General features: G+C 42.1%; 1 protein-coding gene across 1 annotated transcript; it reads left to right on the top strand.

Annotated features, from left to right (window-relative positions):
* The first annotated feature begins 799 nt into the window (after positions 1-799).
* On the top strand, positions 800-11,793 carry LOC106499668 (pancreatic alpha-amylase-like). Its single transcript, XM_013961204.2, has 11 exons — positions 800-1,029; positions 4,761-4,976; positions 6,587-6,733; positions 7,069-7,266; positions 8,567-8,797; positions 9,662-9,795; positions 9,887-10,009; positions 10,104-10,203; positions 10,419-10,540; positions 10,650-10,775; positions 11,478-11,793. Exons 2-11 carry the CDS (start codon positions 4,809-4,811, stop codon positions 11,665-11,667), a joined length of 1,539 nt encoding a protein of 512 aa, XP_013816658.2. The 5' UTR covers positions 800-1,029; positions 4,761-4,808; the 3' UTR covers positions 11,668-11,793.
* Positions 11,794-16,952: the final 5,159 nt, after the last annotated feature.

The raw sequence follows: 16,952 nt of genomic DNA, 5'->3' as shown, positions 1-16,952 counted from the left end.
TTTCTAGTTGATACAAGACTAAAGAGAAAACATTTGCCACTGTAACTACTTTTGTTTACTGAAGTAGTTTGTTGCTCCTTTTTGCAGAACAGCAAATAGGTAGCTCGAATCCTGTGACTGCTGCCTGGGTCTTCTCCTCCAGGCTAGGAGACAGCTTCTTGAATGAGATCTTGTTATATACAGGCAAATATTCATTGTAGTTGTAGTGCTGATTAGTTGCAGAGAAGAGAAACCTTATTCCAATGACATAACAGGCTCCATGTGTTACTTTGTATAGCACAGGCACTGTGGCAACAATAAGGTAGAAAATGCTAGTTAGTCCTGTGTTGCTTTTGAAGAGGTGGAGCGCTTCATTGTGCTAGGATGTTTTTAGTCTGTGCCTTGATGGAGCCACTGTACAAAGCATTGTGATTCAGGTTATTGCACATAAAAAGTTATATAATACACAAAGCATGCAGTATTTCCTAATACCCACATTGGGTGACATGTATAGAGCCAAGCTATTAAAATATTACATAAAAGACAAATATTTTTCAAAGCGTTGGAATAGGATGGCAGCAGATGGTGCTATAATCAAAGACAAAAATACTTAAAAAAAAAAAAAAAAAAAAGTACATAGAGATTTCCTTTCTCAAATACTAAGACTAGAGGTATTCCAGAATGCAATTTTATCTTGAATTGACATAATAATGTGTAACAATTTTTTTAAAGCAGTTTTTATTTGGGCATACAGCGCTTTCTCTTGAAGTAGCACAGTTGCATGGTAAAGCTGGTGTGGGGCTGAAGGGTTGGGGCACGCTTTTGGGGGGTTTTCCGTGAGCTGTGGCGCAGGCTGGAGCACTGGGGCAGCAGGGAGGAGGCGGCGCTGCTGCCGCTGCTGTGCTGCTGCCGCGCTGGCAGGCTGCCGGGGCCCGGCCGCCCCCGCGGGGCTCTGCTGCCCTGGCCCTGACCACGTACGGCCGCGCTCCGCTGTCAGCTGCCGGGAAGGTGCTGCAGGAATCGCCTGGAAATGACAAATTAGCCCCAAACGTACGTATTAAGGCGTGCTACGTATTTTATGTGTGCTTATTTCCTGTATGTGCTGAAAAGGCCCTGTAAGAAGTTTGTAAGGGACAGTGCAGTGTTTCCAAAGAGAGCGTCAAAAGGAAGCAGAATTGCTATATCTGTACAAAATACGCAGCTGCTGAGAGAAATTCTGTGGGGAAAGACTGGCAGTTCCCATGGAAGCTAAACTACTTTCCTTTTACAGCCTATTTAACATCCGAAGCTTCAGTGGGCCTGCATCAAGCCTCTCATGTATTGCCATTCAGCTCAGTTAGGCATTGTTTGTGTGGTTTGATGTGTGCCCAGGTAAAACCAGGATGACACTCTGACTTTGGTTTAATGAACGGATGCTGCCTGGGACTTGGCAATCACTGTAGCTTTTCTGTCTGACCCTGGACCGGGGTTTGATTGTTTATCTGCTTGCTCCTTAATTTGGCTCACGGACTGTAATAAATCTGAAAATAATCTAGGTTTTAAACCCTCGTTTAACCCCATCCCTTCCCCAACCCAAAACAGCACCATGCAACCCAAGGATAAATAAACCTTTATAATGGAATATTTTACGAAAGGTGAAATCTATAATTTATATCTGATGAAATCTCTAAATTATTGGTAAAGATACCAAAAAATACTCTGATTGCATGTAATCTATACAAAATAATAAAGCTAGTTCTCCCTGCCTTATAGTTTTTGCAAGACTTATTTGAATCCCTAATGAATTCTCATCCAGTTGAAATACAGTAGTGTACTGAATACCTACAATGACTGAACTTCATGCAAAACAGAAGCTTCTTCTGACTTAAGGCAAGAGAAAGATAACTTGGAAGTCCATACTCAGCACTGATAGGATATTCTAAAAAGGCTGAAGAAAAGATGTTTAGACTGTGAACATTATTTTTCCTAGAAATGTGTAATGCTTTTAAGATTAAGTAAAATGTTGTAATTTTTGTGATGTTTTTGTACACTTGTTTTGAGGTGCCTAAGAGTTACTGTTGCTGTTGGATTGTAATTCTGTATTAAATTTAAGATACTGCAGAGAGGGGTTTATTATTTTGAATCATGTCATGTGATTTTATTTTACTACATAGGTACCACTTCAAGAATGTAAGAAAGACGATGATTAAGTCAGCAATACCCAGTGTCCTTCTCCTTTTCTTCTTTTAAGAGCAAATTTAAATACTATTGCTAGCATCCTTGGTATTTTGAGGATAGCAGCTGAGTTTCAAACCACAAACTTTCAACCCAACAGAAAATGAGCTGACTCAGGTTCTGACTCAGGTTCTCAGGTTCTTCGAGACAGCAGTGGAGTTCTTCAGAAATACCACTTCCCTCCCATGTTCTTTGAATTGCAGTCAGCTGAACTCTCTCTGCTTTCCTATGGCAGTACAGTATTTTTTTTTTTTCCCAAGTTTTAAAGCATTTTGAAGCTGGAGCCTTCAGACTGTATTGGGGATTTCAGCATTTCCATCTTATCATTGTACTGAAGCCAGAACAGCCATAAACTTTATTTCAAAGAAAGCAAAAAACTATATTGAAACTTCTCTTCAAACACTAGGCCTTGGAGTCAGTCTGGTCAAAATATATTATTCTTACTGCTTTGTATAGCTTAGTTGTCATTTTATCTATTTTCTTATTCACTTTGAGAAAGCAAAAAAATGGGAATGCTTCCTTACAGGTAAAATCCCCCAGCTATTGTCAATTGTAGCCTAAGCACCTAAGCAACAAGCAAAACTGAAGGTCTCAGTTCACTCTCAATGACCAAAACTGCAACATGAGCCACTTGTGTATTATGTGTAAAAGCAATGACAGTATTTTGATTATCTGGTACCCTGATTTAGAAAAAAGAAAAAAAAAAAGTTGTGTGGAAATCTGACTCAAAAACTCAGAAAGTAGTTTGAACGTGACTTAGCACTGCCAAGCTGATAAATGGCTTCTCTTGTCAGAGAAGATCAAACTCTCTTAGCTCATTCTCTGTTAATATATGTTCTTCCAATCAGGACAAAGAAACAATTTGTCACAGAAATGAAAGCACACAGATGGCAACTGCTTATGGCTGAAACTTATCGGTATATTTTACAAAAAATTTGCAAGTTACTAATTTCATTAAAATTGCTTTGTTCACTAGTAGCAAAACAAGCTAAATTTATCAGATGATTCATTCTAAATAACTCTGGTTGCCCTGAGAAATACACTGACAGCTGATAGAACAGGATCTGGAAGCAGGAACTACACTATATAAACTGGCATAGTTTGCACTTGAACTCACTCCAAAGAGTGTAGCGTCACAGACTGAGAGATGCGCTTCCTTTGCTTGAAATAAAAATATGAGAGAGGGTTGTATTGTAGAATTCACTTAACATTTTATAAAAAACCTTGTGTTTGGATGTCTGTGTTGTAGCAGATCAGAGTTTTCAGTGGTACATTCTCAAATATATTTGTATATTAAATTGGGAGAATATGCATCTTTTTTTTCACATAGCAAACCTGATGGCCCCTGTGTTCGTCTTTGACCCTCCACTAAAGTGTTTGGTGTCTCCCATGACACCACACACAAAATCTCGTTATTCCTTCATTGCCCTGTGTTGTTTCTGTGTGTTTTAATAGCTTCTGACGAAGAATAGACACTTAGGAGAAAGTAACGAGATTTTGTGCTATTTAAGGAAAGTAGTTCAACCTCTTGTTTGTGATATGTCTCCCTTACCTTGTAGGACTTGCTTGTATCTCAGACCCTCTAAAACAACTTCTAAACATCAAGACTGTGAAACGAGATTCTAAACAGTCTAATGTAAACCTTGACAGTCACTAACTTCCAGTTTGTTCCAAGCAGTATCTCTCTTTGGATGAGAGAAAAAAGAGGAGATTTTAATAGGCCTGTCATCTGTGTTTGTTAGTATATATAGAGAGCAATATGATATGACTTGGTAGTAGAGTGGTACTAACCTAGCCTATCAGAAGGTAATGCAGCTTGTTTTCCTCCTTTGGAGAGTTTCTTTGGTACCTTTGCAGAACTCTGCACACCTGGGCATTGAGAAGGAGACTTCTTGGTTATGGAGCTTCACAGCACTTGCAATGTCCTGCATGCCACTGTGTTATGTTCGCTGGGAGAAGAATGTCTCCTCACAGGTTGTAGTAGGGACAGAGGTTAAACATTTACTGCTTTGGGTTTTGAGTCAGCATAGTAATCTGCTGTATTTGAGGGCTCCTCTATGATTAGTGCTTGCACTTTAATCACAGTTATCATGAATGACAGATCTCCATATGTTACACTTCCAAAATATCTGGATTTTGTTGACAACTCACTATAAGATGAGCACCACTTCTGCAAGGCCTCATCTCAACATGCACAAGTCATAGTAATGCAAACTGGAAAAAAGACCCCTCTCATGGATAAATAGAGATATCAAGTATTATGCATTAAAATGGAAAATGAAATGTCAATTTTAGCCTCTGCCATTTAGGTATTTTGGGGGGGCATTATAATAATAAAAATACTACTTTTACACACTAGAGGCAACCTGTACTAGACAATGCCTGAATTTTAACTTCAGAAAAATTAAGTTACCATTAGCACGGGAAGTTGATATAGTTTAGATAAACCAATTCTCAAAAAAAATAACAATCAAGTGAAGTTAAGTGAAGTTAAATAAAAAAGATGCCAGAGATAGGTAGTTGCTTTTAAATGTGTATTTTGCAATGTGTACTTTACCCTCTTGCAGGAACATAAATGGGCAGTAAGAGGAGCACAACTGATCAGAGAAGACACGATGGGTATCTATTTTCTTCTGCTAGTTGTAGGGTTTTGCTGGGCCCAGTACAACCCCAATACTCAGCCCGGGAGGACCTCTATTGTGCATCTCTTTGAATGGCGCTGGGCCGATATCGCTCTTGAGTGTGAACGCTATTTAGCTCCTAATGGATTTGGAGGAGTTCAGGTACGTTGTTTCCTAGCAGGAGGTAGTAAAATTGCTTCATAGGTGATAATTTGTTTTTCAGAGCAAAATGTTCAATTTAACAAAGGACAGGTTTTGGAAAAGAAAAACAGAAATTGGTAATGAGGTATTAAATGCTGACAAATACATTCCTAGGCAAGTATCATGTAAAGGTGGATTTATTTCATCGCTCCAAAGGGCATATGTTTTGCTCTCTGTACTGCTTCATTTGGATGAATTAGAATTTCAGATTACCAACTAAATCTTTATTTACTGCTGTGAAGAATAAAAGAAGGATCTCTGTTATCCCTATCTCACGTATCTCTGTTTATCTGCTTGATATTATTTAAATCTTAAGAGCTAGACAAACGTTAAATGAAACTATGACAGAGAAAAAGAGCTCCCAGAGAGAATACCAGGGTGCTGAAAGTTTTAAAAAAAACAGCAATGAAAACAAACAAACAAAAAAACCTTAGGCTGCTAACTGTGTGCACCCAGACTGGCAGGTTTCTCTCTAAAGCCTCGTGTCAGAGTAAGCCATTAAAAGGCCCTGCTTTGCAGGAAGGCGGGGTGAGTGAGCAGGCAGAAATGAGCTGAAAGCAAGTCTTGTTTGGGGTGGAGGTGAGTCGGTGAGAACCTGGGGCAGCTGCTGAGCAGGCACGTGCTGGAGAGCAGTAACCTATTACAGCGTTTCAGTTTGTTTGTTGGCTTGCTCTGGAAAACTTGGTGAAAGAATGCCGCGGTAGTCTGCCTGTCTCTTGTAACCTAGGAGGTAAAAACTGGCCTGAGAACTTTCCTATAACTTTTTAAAAAACACATCCTTTCTTTGCAACCTTCTTTCCAGAGTTACAGGCCTGACTGATTTTAAACTGATTTTTCAAACTATGGTATACTCCTGCATTCCTTTTTAACCCATGACAGTGACAGCCCTGTGACAATCCATGGCTCTCGAAAAGAAAGTATTTACAGGTGCAAACTGCTGTTCAGCTTGTCACAAAGTTGTGGGCGTAAAGTAAGCTGTAACTCAGAGATCTGTGTGCAAAATGGTAGGATCAGTCGGTCATGCCCAGAGACTTGGTGATGGCAGCAAAAGCTTGTTGCCCAAAAGGTGTTCTGGAAAGAGCCCATAAAGGGAAAAAGCTTATCTGGGAACCATGAGAAGTCTCATTGCATGTACACTTCTATCCAAAACATTACAAAAATTGCAAAAGAAAGTCAGATCTGTTTTAAAGACGTTACCTCAGTTTCTTGTTTTACAGTCAGTTCCTTCCTGACTTTGGACTCTCTCTATTGACCTAACTGTTCAGATTTCAGGCCCTTCTGTTGAGATATGAGGTCTATGTCCCCAAAGATGATTAGGGACCTATGTCCATGGACATCATTTGATGGTATGTTTTTACCTGCTGAAGGTCTGGACTGAAGTCTTTTTTTTTCCAGGTGACTACAGTGGGAGTAGAGGATACAGAGGATCTGTATGGGCTAGGTATTGTGAGCTTCTTGGATTAAAGGGATCTGATTTTCTATTTTTACGTTTTTTCTCTAACAATTCTGAGCAAACATTAAGTAAACCATAATCAGTACCCTATTACCAAGAGACACCATTTTATTCACAGATTTCTCCTCCAAATGAAAATATTGTCATTACTGATCCCTGGCAACCTTGGTGGGAAAGATACCAGCCAGTCAGCTACAAGCTCTGCACACGATCTGGAAATGAAACTGAATTTAGAGACATGGTGACCAGATGTAACAATGTTGGAGTAAGTGCTTTGAAAACCTTGTGTTAATAGTGCAAGGATATAGATGCCAGGAAGTTTAGAAAGGACGATGTGGTAGCTTTGGAGCAGAGATGTTTGTTTCATTTACTTGCCTATCTGTTGGCATGCATGTTGTACTGCCACTGCTATATAGGTTTAGGAAAACTGTCTGACAATTTTAATAAACATGGAATATTTTAAATACAGAGCATGTTGGGGGAAGCAAGTGAGCAGAAGTAGGTGGACAGGACAGGAGATAAGAACAAGACAACATTATTTAGTCAGTGGTGCTGTGGGAAGTAGCATCCCCAAGTGGAAATGTGAATTTTATTCTCTAGGTACATATTTACGTGGATGCAGTAATCAACCACATGTGTGGAGCTAATGCTGGTGCTGGCAACCATGCTACTTGTGGAAGCTATTTCAATGCAAAGACTGAAGATTTCCCAGCTGTGCCATACTCTGGCTGGGACTTTAATGATGGTAAATGTAAATCTAGAAGTGGAGACATTGAAAATTATCATGACATATCTCAGGTAAACCTAAAACTATAAATGTATTTTTCATGTCTGTCTGTTCTTGGGCTGTTATTTCTTTACACCTCTTTACTGTCAGACAAAAAAGATGAAACATCTCATGGAAAACCAACCTAGTTAATAATAGAGGTTGATCAGAATAGCATTACTAACGTGAGCTCCATTTTTTAAAGGAATAGCTCTAACTTTTTAGATACAGATAATATGCTTAGGCACATTACAAAGTTTTAAAATTCTTAAAATTTATTTGGGATTATTCTGTGTTTAAAAAAAAGGTTAAAATTATTATTAATTGCCTCATTTATTATGTGGATGATTTCTTTGGTCTCAAATTCAGGAGAGAGAGATTAGGAATTCATAAAGAAAAATAATAAGGCTAACATCTGGCAAGCTAACCTTATATTTATAGATTCCACTTCTTAAGAAAGACCTGCTGGTTTGCAGATAAGAATTCTGTCTGTTACTGTATGTCAGATTATAAGATCAGGATTGCAATACTACAACAGAGCAAGTAATTATTTTAGAAAAATAGATAGTTATTTTTCTTGAACCATGTCTTGTCCCCTTCAAATGTATTTAATCTTTTTTAAATCTAAGTTTAGGAGAGAGGTTTTTGGGGGAAATAGAAGAAGGGGGACTTTAAACATCCAAGGAATCTTGAGCAGTTCTTGAGGAGCATTTGAAATGCCGGATCTGTGGTACATGTTGCGATATAGGCTGAGGTCCCTCTCTCCAGGTGGATGTGCGTAGCCATGGAAACCCACTGTAAAAGTTATTAAACATATACTGAATGTACTGAAATGGTTTTATAGAATATATTGTTTTGATGAATGTCCTTGCCCATCGTTTTATGTTTACAGGAAACAAAAACAAAAAAGGTCCAGGGAAAAAAGGGTTTAAATGTTTAGTAAAGCTATATAACTCAGGACTTTTTAAAATTTTGAAATATCACTTCTAGAAGTATTTCCTGCATTAAAGAAGAAATGGATACACTGGAATAAAAATAGTACATCATTTGTGCCCCATGCTTGCATTAAAAAACTGATAGTAGATTTAATGTTTTGTTTCTCTCTTGTTGTATTCCTTCCACACTTACAGCTGTGCAGGCTGGGTGAATGCAGACTGCTTGATGACCCTTCTATGTAGATGTAAATAACTGTCCAAGGCACAAAATATGCATAGTAGACAACGATTAGTGGAAGATTTATTTTGGCATTGTATTATAGACAATAAAATTAAAAAAAAATTTAGATCACTATTTCATTTGTTAGGTGAAAAATAAATCAAAAATTTTTTATAGGTCCGTGACTGCCGCTTGGTTAGCCTTCTTGATCTGGCTCTGGAGAAGGACTACGTGCGCTCAAAAATTGCGGAGTACATGAACTATCTCATTGATATTGGTGTAGCAGGCTTCCGGATTGATGCTGCCAAGCATATGTGGCCTGAGGATGTGAAGGCAACTTTAGACAAGCTGCACAATCTAAATACTATCTGGTTTTCTCCAGGATCTAAACCTTTCATTTACCAGGAGGTAATTAATTTTCTTAAACTCACTTTACAGTTACCTTTTTGCAGATACGCTATAGACTCGGTCCTGCCCTTGAAGCTGTGCTTTGCTTGAACTGGGACTGAGCACCTATCAGACTGAAGATCTATAGAAATAGATGTTAAGATTTAATAACCACATTTTCAGATCTCCAATCTTCCTGCTAATGGATATTGACATGCAAAACGCCTCAATTGTTTTGGACCTTCTGAGCCTGGAAATTTCAAATGATATGAAATCTACTGCATTTAAGTTAGTGTAAAAACTTGTTTGATTGCAGAAGGAGGTGATTTCACTCTGTGCTTTTTATATTCCAGGTACATAAATTGCAACAGAAGATGGCATAACCGGTGTTTCTTGGAATTTGAAATTTGTTTTACATTTCAGTAACAAATTCTAGTAAGAGCTGAGAAACTAGTAACTGTCGGTTTCAGTCAGCAGAAGCTAAAGTCACTAGACATATTTTATTAAATCAGTATGTTACCTAGAAGGTCTAAGATACAAATAGTGCAAGATACTTTAGCTATATCATGAAAATAAGAAATGAGGTGGCCTGTGTGCTGGAAGCAAGAGCATTGGGATCTAGAGTAAAGATAAAGTTGTTATGGCCCAAGCCTTACTTACGCTGCAGTGATCAGTGAGGGTAACCAGGTAAATGGTGGAGATGGAAACAAAGTGACCACAGCTGGGCTGGGATAAAAAGAAATAAAATATCTTTAAATGCAATTTTGAAGGTAAGTGGAATAATATAATTAGATCAAATTATTATTCTTTCATAGAACAGCTTCTAGGGCAGTTCATTTCACATCTTTGTAAGCAGAAAGGAAAGTTTTCTCTTTCCTGTACCAGGTAATTGACTTGGGTGGAGAGCCGATCACAGGCAGTCAGTACTTTGAAAATGGCCGAGTGACAGAATTCAAATATGGTGCAAAACTGGGGACCGTGATCCGCAAGTGGAATGGCGAAAAGATGGCCTACTTAAAGTAAGGGTGACCATCCTGTGACTTCTGCGGGATAATGCAGCTGGATGCACAGCTGGACAGGGTAGCCTCAAGCCTTTGTCTTCTTGTCTAGGAACTGGGGAGAAGGCTGGGGCTTTGTGCCTTCCGACAGAGCCCTGGTCTTTGTGGATAATCACGATAACCAGCGGGGGCACGGGGCTGGTGGAGCTTCGATTCTAACCTTCTGGGATGCCAGGTAAGAGATGCCGTTGTGTGGGTGATGCTGCTTTTGTGGGTTTTCTCCCTGGCATGATGGCCCTTTCCATGTCTCATTACTTTTGGTCTTACAGGCTTTACAAAATGGCAGTTGGTTTCATGCTGGCTCATCCATATGGATTCACGCGGGTGATGTCAAGCTTTCGTTGGCCAAGATATTTTGAAAATGGACGGGTAAGTTTACAAAAACGAAGATCAATTCGCTGTTCATAAGGATCCAAAGAGAGCCAGTGAATCAGTCAAGTCTGGTTAAGCTTGTAAATCTTAAATGATTTCTGTGTCCTGTGCTGTTCTACGTGTTGGAAATATAGTGTTATCTCTAGCTTTCCTCTCCAGTCAGTATCTCCGCATTTTCAGTACGAATGGTAAAACTTCTCTTTTAATGAAAGGATGTTAATGACTGGTATGGACCACCAAGCAACTCGGATGGATCAACGAAATCTGTTACAATTAATGCAGACTCCACCTGTGGCAATGACTGGGTCTGTGAACATCGCTGGCGTCAAATAAGGTAGGGCGCTGTGGAGAAACATTCAGCAAAAGCAGTTAATTTTGCATCATGTTCCTTGTTGCTTTAGAGCTCTTACAGTTACAGCAACAGCCATTCTTTGCACCTCCAGGAACATGGTTATCTTCCGTAACGTGGTGGATGGTGAGCCTTTCTCAAACTGGTGGGACAACAACAGCAATCAAGTGGCTTTTGGACGTGGTAATAAAGGATTCATCGTCTTTAATAATGATGATTGGTAAGTCGTGGGGTTGAAGAGGCTGTGGGATGGCGGCTCTAGAGAGAAGCACAGTGCCTCAAGAGCAATCTGAAACAAAGATGATGTGCTGGGAAGGGGAATGTCTTTGCAATAGAACACAATCAGGTGAAGGAGATGTGATAACACAGAAGCTAAGGCTTAGGGATCTGAAGTGAGTATCCGAAGGTGTAGAAATGGCCTGTTAGTGTTTTTGGTCTGCTAGTCATATTCTCTCTCTCTCTGTCTCCCTCTGAGAAACTATGGCTGTGGCTAGAGTAATGCCCACAGGTTGGAGTAGTAGCAGTTGAAGTTTTGGCAGCTGTGAGTGAAAAGGGAACTCTCACCTCTCTCATGCCACCCAATCTGAATGGGCTGGACAGTCACAGTTCTAATTACTGCTAACAGCGTGTGTCCTGCTGTGAAGCTCAGTGAACCATTTGATTTTGTCCCATACTACCTTTTTGATGACTGGTGGTATCCCTACAGCCTGAGTTAGGTTCCTGTGCTTGCTTGCAACCCCCATTAGTCTAGAGGGCGAAAAGGAGAGGGTAGGGGGTGATACAGGGGGTAAACCGAGAACTCTCTCCCATTCAGTTGCCCTTCAAAGTAATGGACTAGCATCAGATTCGGAAGTGCTTGAGGCAGGTTGAAATACCTGTTTTGAAAACCCAGCATAAAGAGCATTCACCTGTTTTCACTTAGGCAAATGCATGTGAATTTGCAAACCGGACTGCCTGCTGGTACCTACTGTGATGTTATTTCTGGACAGAAGGAGGGCAACAGATGTACTGGAATACAGGTGTATGTTTCTGGTGATGGCAAGGCCAATTTCCAGATTAGTAACTATGCTGAAGACCCATTCATTGCAATTCACGTTGATGCTAAATTGTAGCTCAAGCAAAACATGTTTCTGCTCTTGGTCTGTATGTATGCAATATCTCTGACTATGCAATCGCCTTGTATTCAAGAATGAGTGAGTCTCTGGGTCTAGCAAATAATAAATGGGCTTTAAATGAAAGAGTAATGCTTCTTCTCTTAATGGATTGGATTGTGACTATCTCACGTCATACTTAGTGGCAGGGCAATGGTAGGTTTTAAGGATGTGCTGGCAATGTGACACTGTGCTTCCCAGATTGCAGGAACACCAGGGAAAAAAGCCTGGGTAAGTTAAAAGGGCTTATTTCCAAGGCCGATACATGCACACGCATCATGTGGTGAGGAGTAGCCACGTTGTGGCCAGTCAGCTGCTAGCTGTGTGTATCGACACAAAAATGAGATGCCTTTCTGGTGACAAACCAAACAAAGCGTCTGGCTTGGCAGACCCCAGTGGCCTGCTCCAAGCTCACCTTCACGGTGGCTATTCCAAAGGTATATGTGAAGCGAGATGTGTGTCCGGGCATCGCTTAGTCATTGTGACAGTGGCATAAGCACAGCACCATCTCCACGGTGCGTTACATTTGACAGTTCTGTAATATCTCGCGTAATTATGGAGCCTGAGCACAGACTGGGCAGTTTCCACAGTTTTGCCGTCAGCCATGAGACAATCCCCAGATAAATGTGAGCACGCCACCGTCACTTCAAAGCAAAATGCCTCCTTGGGAGAAAACACTTGGCGTGACCCAGTCTGCCAAGGCAATTACAAAAGGCATTGCAAGAGTTACTGTTTCTGAGAGCAAGGTCCATTTTGAAAGGCTGTTTCCCTTTTCTGGAGGGAGGGAGAGAGGAGGGAGGGAGGGAGGGAGGGAGGGAGACAGGCAGAGTGTGTGGTTGTGTTGGGGAGGGATTGGCTCAGACTGTGCTCAAGGGTTCAGGGCGTTTGGCAATGTAGTCCTGGTGGGGGAGCATGAAGAAAGGCCGTGTCCCTGGCCCAGGGCTGGACCTACCATCTCCCTTGGTTGGGGTGGCTACAGCCACCTTGCTGAGGGCAGAGGGCCTGCTGGTCAACAGTGGCCTTTGGATCTTCTCGCTGGAAAGGTGTCCAAGACCGGGGAGCCCCACGTGGACGGAGTGAGGAGGAGAGGCTGGTTTGCAGCAGCAGTTAATAGCCATTGCAAGCCTGTCTTCCGCCCCGGGATCAGATCGGGGAGCCCTCCCGCACCTTTGCAACAGCCTGGCGCCGCCTGCTCCTTCTCTCTTTCTGGGTCAGCATAGCCCTGTCTGTGGGAGCTGTGCTGGCAGTGAGCTACAGCCCTGGGAAACCAGGTGATGCTATGTTAGCTGTCGTTCAGAGATGACCTGACCCGGCATATTACACTCGGTCTAGCCATAAAGATCGCCGTTGTTTTCTCAACCCCCTCCAGCGGCTGTGGCAAATGACTGACCTGATGCACATGGCCCCGAGAAGTCCATGAATGAACAGGAGGCAAGAACGTGCCAAATAGGGAGAGGGAGACGTCTGTGCTTGCAAACACTTTGGGATCCAATTTTCGTTGATGCTGGAAGGCAGTGAGTATTTTGCCGGCTGACGCCATCGCAGGTTGAGCCTTAGTTCTGCATCTGATGCTGGAATTGAATGCAGTACGGAGGCAGAAATCACGAGGCAGTCTTACTAGGTGGAAGTAAAACGCTGCTTGGACTGAGACGTTGACTGCTGTGAAAGGACCAGGCTTGAACCGCAGGTTTGGGGGGGAGTGGGGGTGGGGAGGGCTTTTAATTTTACGGAGGCAGTTTTGGCCCAGTGCTTTACAGTGAGGCACGAGACACTTACGGAAGTAAGCAGCGTTGCCATCCAGAACAACAGCACGTCTTTTAGATGGGTTGTGAAGCCCTGAGGTACAGTCAGCTTTCTTCCCGGTCTTCAAGTCATTCCCAGAATTATTATAATTAGAAAAATGTCATCATCATTTTCACTGCTCCATTTTATACAAAATAGGTGTCAGGAACAGCTATGCCAGTGCGGAATGAAAATCTGAAACATTTTGGGGTCTTTTATCCTGTTAAAGTACAGCATTTTCCAGGGCCAAGCAGGATGTCTAATTCATTTGTTGAAGTGTAGGATTTCGGATTTTTGCAGCCGCTATGCAATAGTGCATTATCTGTTGCAAACAAAGTGGTCCTCTCTTTCTTTGTGGAAACTGTGAGTTTTGCTGAGTCATATCACCATCTGAAGGCCTGACTCTGGGGATTTTTTTTGCTTCTCTTCATCATTTTAGAGGCATTTTTGGTGCACTGCCTTGCAGAGTAGCACCTGGTAAGCAAGCTATGTTTCTTTCCTTCTTTTGCAGTTGCTTCATTCTTCCATGATCTCCTCTTCTGCTGTTTTTTCTCCTTGGATCTATCTGAGCCAGTGCAGTGCTGGTGTTTGCTCAAGAGAAAACAGTTGTGTTGCTTTGCTCGCCATGTAACCAAGCCCAAAGTATTGGTGGTAGCCCTCGCCAAAGCACTCTTCCGAGCAGATGACTAAGCTTTACCTGAGCGTGCATCAGGATCCATCTCTTAGCACACTGGTTTCAACTACAGTAGTTTTGGGATTTTTTGCAGTGTCGGCAGTGTTTACAAGTTAAATCTGTCCATCAGAGGTCATTTTTTGTTGCTGATCAACTCCAATATTGTGAAGATGATAGGTTGCACTGAGATGTACTTTTAAAGTACATTTTGTCAATAAGTTAAGCTATGGCCTTTGCGCTCTTAAGGACAGATGAAATTTTGGGCCCTGAGAAATAAAAGGGCAGCTCAGAAGCTCAGCTATTGCAGTGGCCTGCTCGAGGCTGAAACAATACCAGCCTTGCCCTTAAACATGCAGTCCCGTGAGTACCGTTGTGAGAAGGAAGTGGTCTTGTGGGAAGGGAGTGTGAGAACGAGCAGAGCAGAAGGAAGACAGGCCCCAGGTTGGCTAAGGCAGTTTCCAACTTCTAGAAAGAAGGAAAGCATTCCAAAGAAAGCTGGCCAGGTGACCCTGTGGGAATTTGCCAAAGTGCTACACCTTCTGATCAAGGCAAACTACTGATCACCACCTGAGCAGCGTCCCTCTGGTTCTCTGCAGAAGGTGTCAAGTGTGAGGGGAGTGGAAGCGGAGCTGCAACAAATGCCAATAAGGTCCTTAGTCTAGAGTAGGTGCGAATGGAAAGTTTTAAATGTTGACATGTTCTTTGTGTCAGCGATACATGATAGTTCAAGTTAACTCTCCATGAGGAAGCATCTTGAAGACCAACCTCCCTAAGTCTGTCACGTTCTATTTTAGTAGCCTGTCTGCAAATGGTTGAAGTATTTTCACAGTCTGTCCATCACAAAGACATATGTGACACGTCACAAAGATACCTATTATATGTTTAGCCAAGCTAAATAGCAGCGAGGGAGATGCTTGCATTGAGATTGTTTTTGTGGGACAGAGAACAGTTTGATGTCGTTGGGTCTTGCGCACACATTGACACTGCAGCTCTCTATTGGGAAGGCACTACCACTGCAGCGTGGTATCACTGGTATATTCATTGGGCAGGAGTTGTGCTAGGACCACTTGGGGAAGTACAGGGGCGGGCCTGCTTTTATAGGTTTGCCATTTAAGAGTTTGGGCAAACGGGACCTGCTTCTGCTTTTTCTCCTGGCATGTAAGTTCTGGGAGAGAGAAGGAGGTACAGGACACACACTGAGTGACAGGGCTAGTTTCAGGGAGAACACGGTAGAGGAGGAAATTCAGCTACCAAGTCCATAGAGGTTCCTCTGCTACTGGGATGGTGGTGCCGTATTGTGGCCTCTTTTATTTCTCATGGATACTCACCAAGTGTCACTGGTTTTCTGGTGAAGTTCTTTCAGAAATCGTTTTATCATAAGCATGACTCTAGCTTATTCATAAAGTGTTGTCAGTGAGGCCTTGATTTTATAGGTCAGTACTGAACGAAGAATTGAAACCATGCTACGAGCCAAAGCTAGAAGGTTTTGGAAGTAGGAAATTGAAGGAGAAGCCAGAAGGGGCTCAGGCAACAGCTCCGTTTGGATTCTCAATATAATTTTGTGTTAAGCCTCCAGGACCCTTCTGCTGCATCTCCTTCTGGGTTCTCTTCTTTGCAAGAGCTGAGCTACCGGTCATTCAAAGGGAGAGGAAAACTTGCTCAGAGACTCTGTTGGATAGGAAAATACTAGAAGTTTAGATCACTTTTTACCACATAGTAACAATGGAGTTGCTCCACACAACTGTGTGGTGAAAATCTGTCACAGTTTATAGCAAGGATTGGGCAATAACTCTAGCAATATATATATGCAGGAAAACAAGTCAGTTTCTAGTTACGTGTCAGAGTCCAACACTCTCTGACCAGGTTCTTTTAGATCTTCCCCGTGCAGAGGGTGTGGAATGTTTAGCACCAGATTTGCTTGATTTTAGGTTACAGGGGATTTTGATTTAGCAGAGTGATACAGCAATATATCGAAATGACAATGCAAGTGTAAGTTACACTTAGCTGAATATATCAATTGCAAGATGCAGTTGGGTCACAAAACAAATGGGATTCCCATTACTGGTCTCTGCAATGTGCTCACCTCCATGACGCTGGGTGTCCCTGGTTGCCGGCAAGGAATACATGGGTTGAAATCATCTCAAGCCCATTGTCAAGACCCTCAAGACCAAAGTCCTTTTGTTAGTTGTTCAGCTTTTATACCCTGTGTTGTGCTGAGCCAGGTATACACCCTCTCCCTGTCATGCTGCTCTGGCTATCTCAGGGAGGCAGTCACACTCCCTCTGATTAACTCAGGGAAAAACATTTACACAACCAGTTGACCCACTCAGCTGCGAAACAGTCAGCTGATCCACGCATCCGATATAGCCGTTTGTATAAAACAAAGGTCACCTTCCGGTCCCCTTTGTGTTGAGATAAAATAAGTTTTCTTTGCAACAGCTGTGGTCAGTCACACCCTACCTTCTTCCTGGAGATCCATGGGCACATTGCCCTCACCCATCTCCTCTGAGCCTTCTTCCACTTTTGGGGTTTATGGGTCAGTCACATTATCCCTGTGATTCCCCTGTTGAAGGCTCCTGTCATGTCACATGATTCATCTACTATTGACTGACAGTGGCTGATCAGGTCCCTGGTTTTGTGCTAGTATAAATCCTGAGAGCGCGATGCTTTTGAACACTGGTGAGCCCATTCTCATAGGGCTATTAAACTTCTGGTTGTCCTATAATTCCATTCTTTTTGCGTTATCTTCCAGCCCTTCCCCCCCCCCCCGCCCCCACCATTGGAGAGCCCA

This window comes from Apteryx mantelli, chromosome 8 (genome assembly GCF_036417845.1).
Source record: "Apteryx mantelli isolate bAptMan1 chromosome 8, bAptMan1.hap1, whole genome shotgun sequence".
Lineage (NCBI taxonomy): Eukaryota > Metazoa > Chordata > Aves > Apterygiformes > Apterygidae > Apteryx > Apteryx mantelli.
Note: the sequence above shows the minus strand (reverse complement) of the source record. Positions and strands in the feature narration are given on the sequence as shown.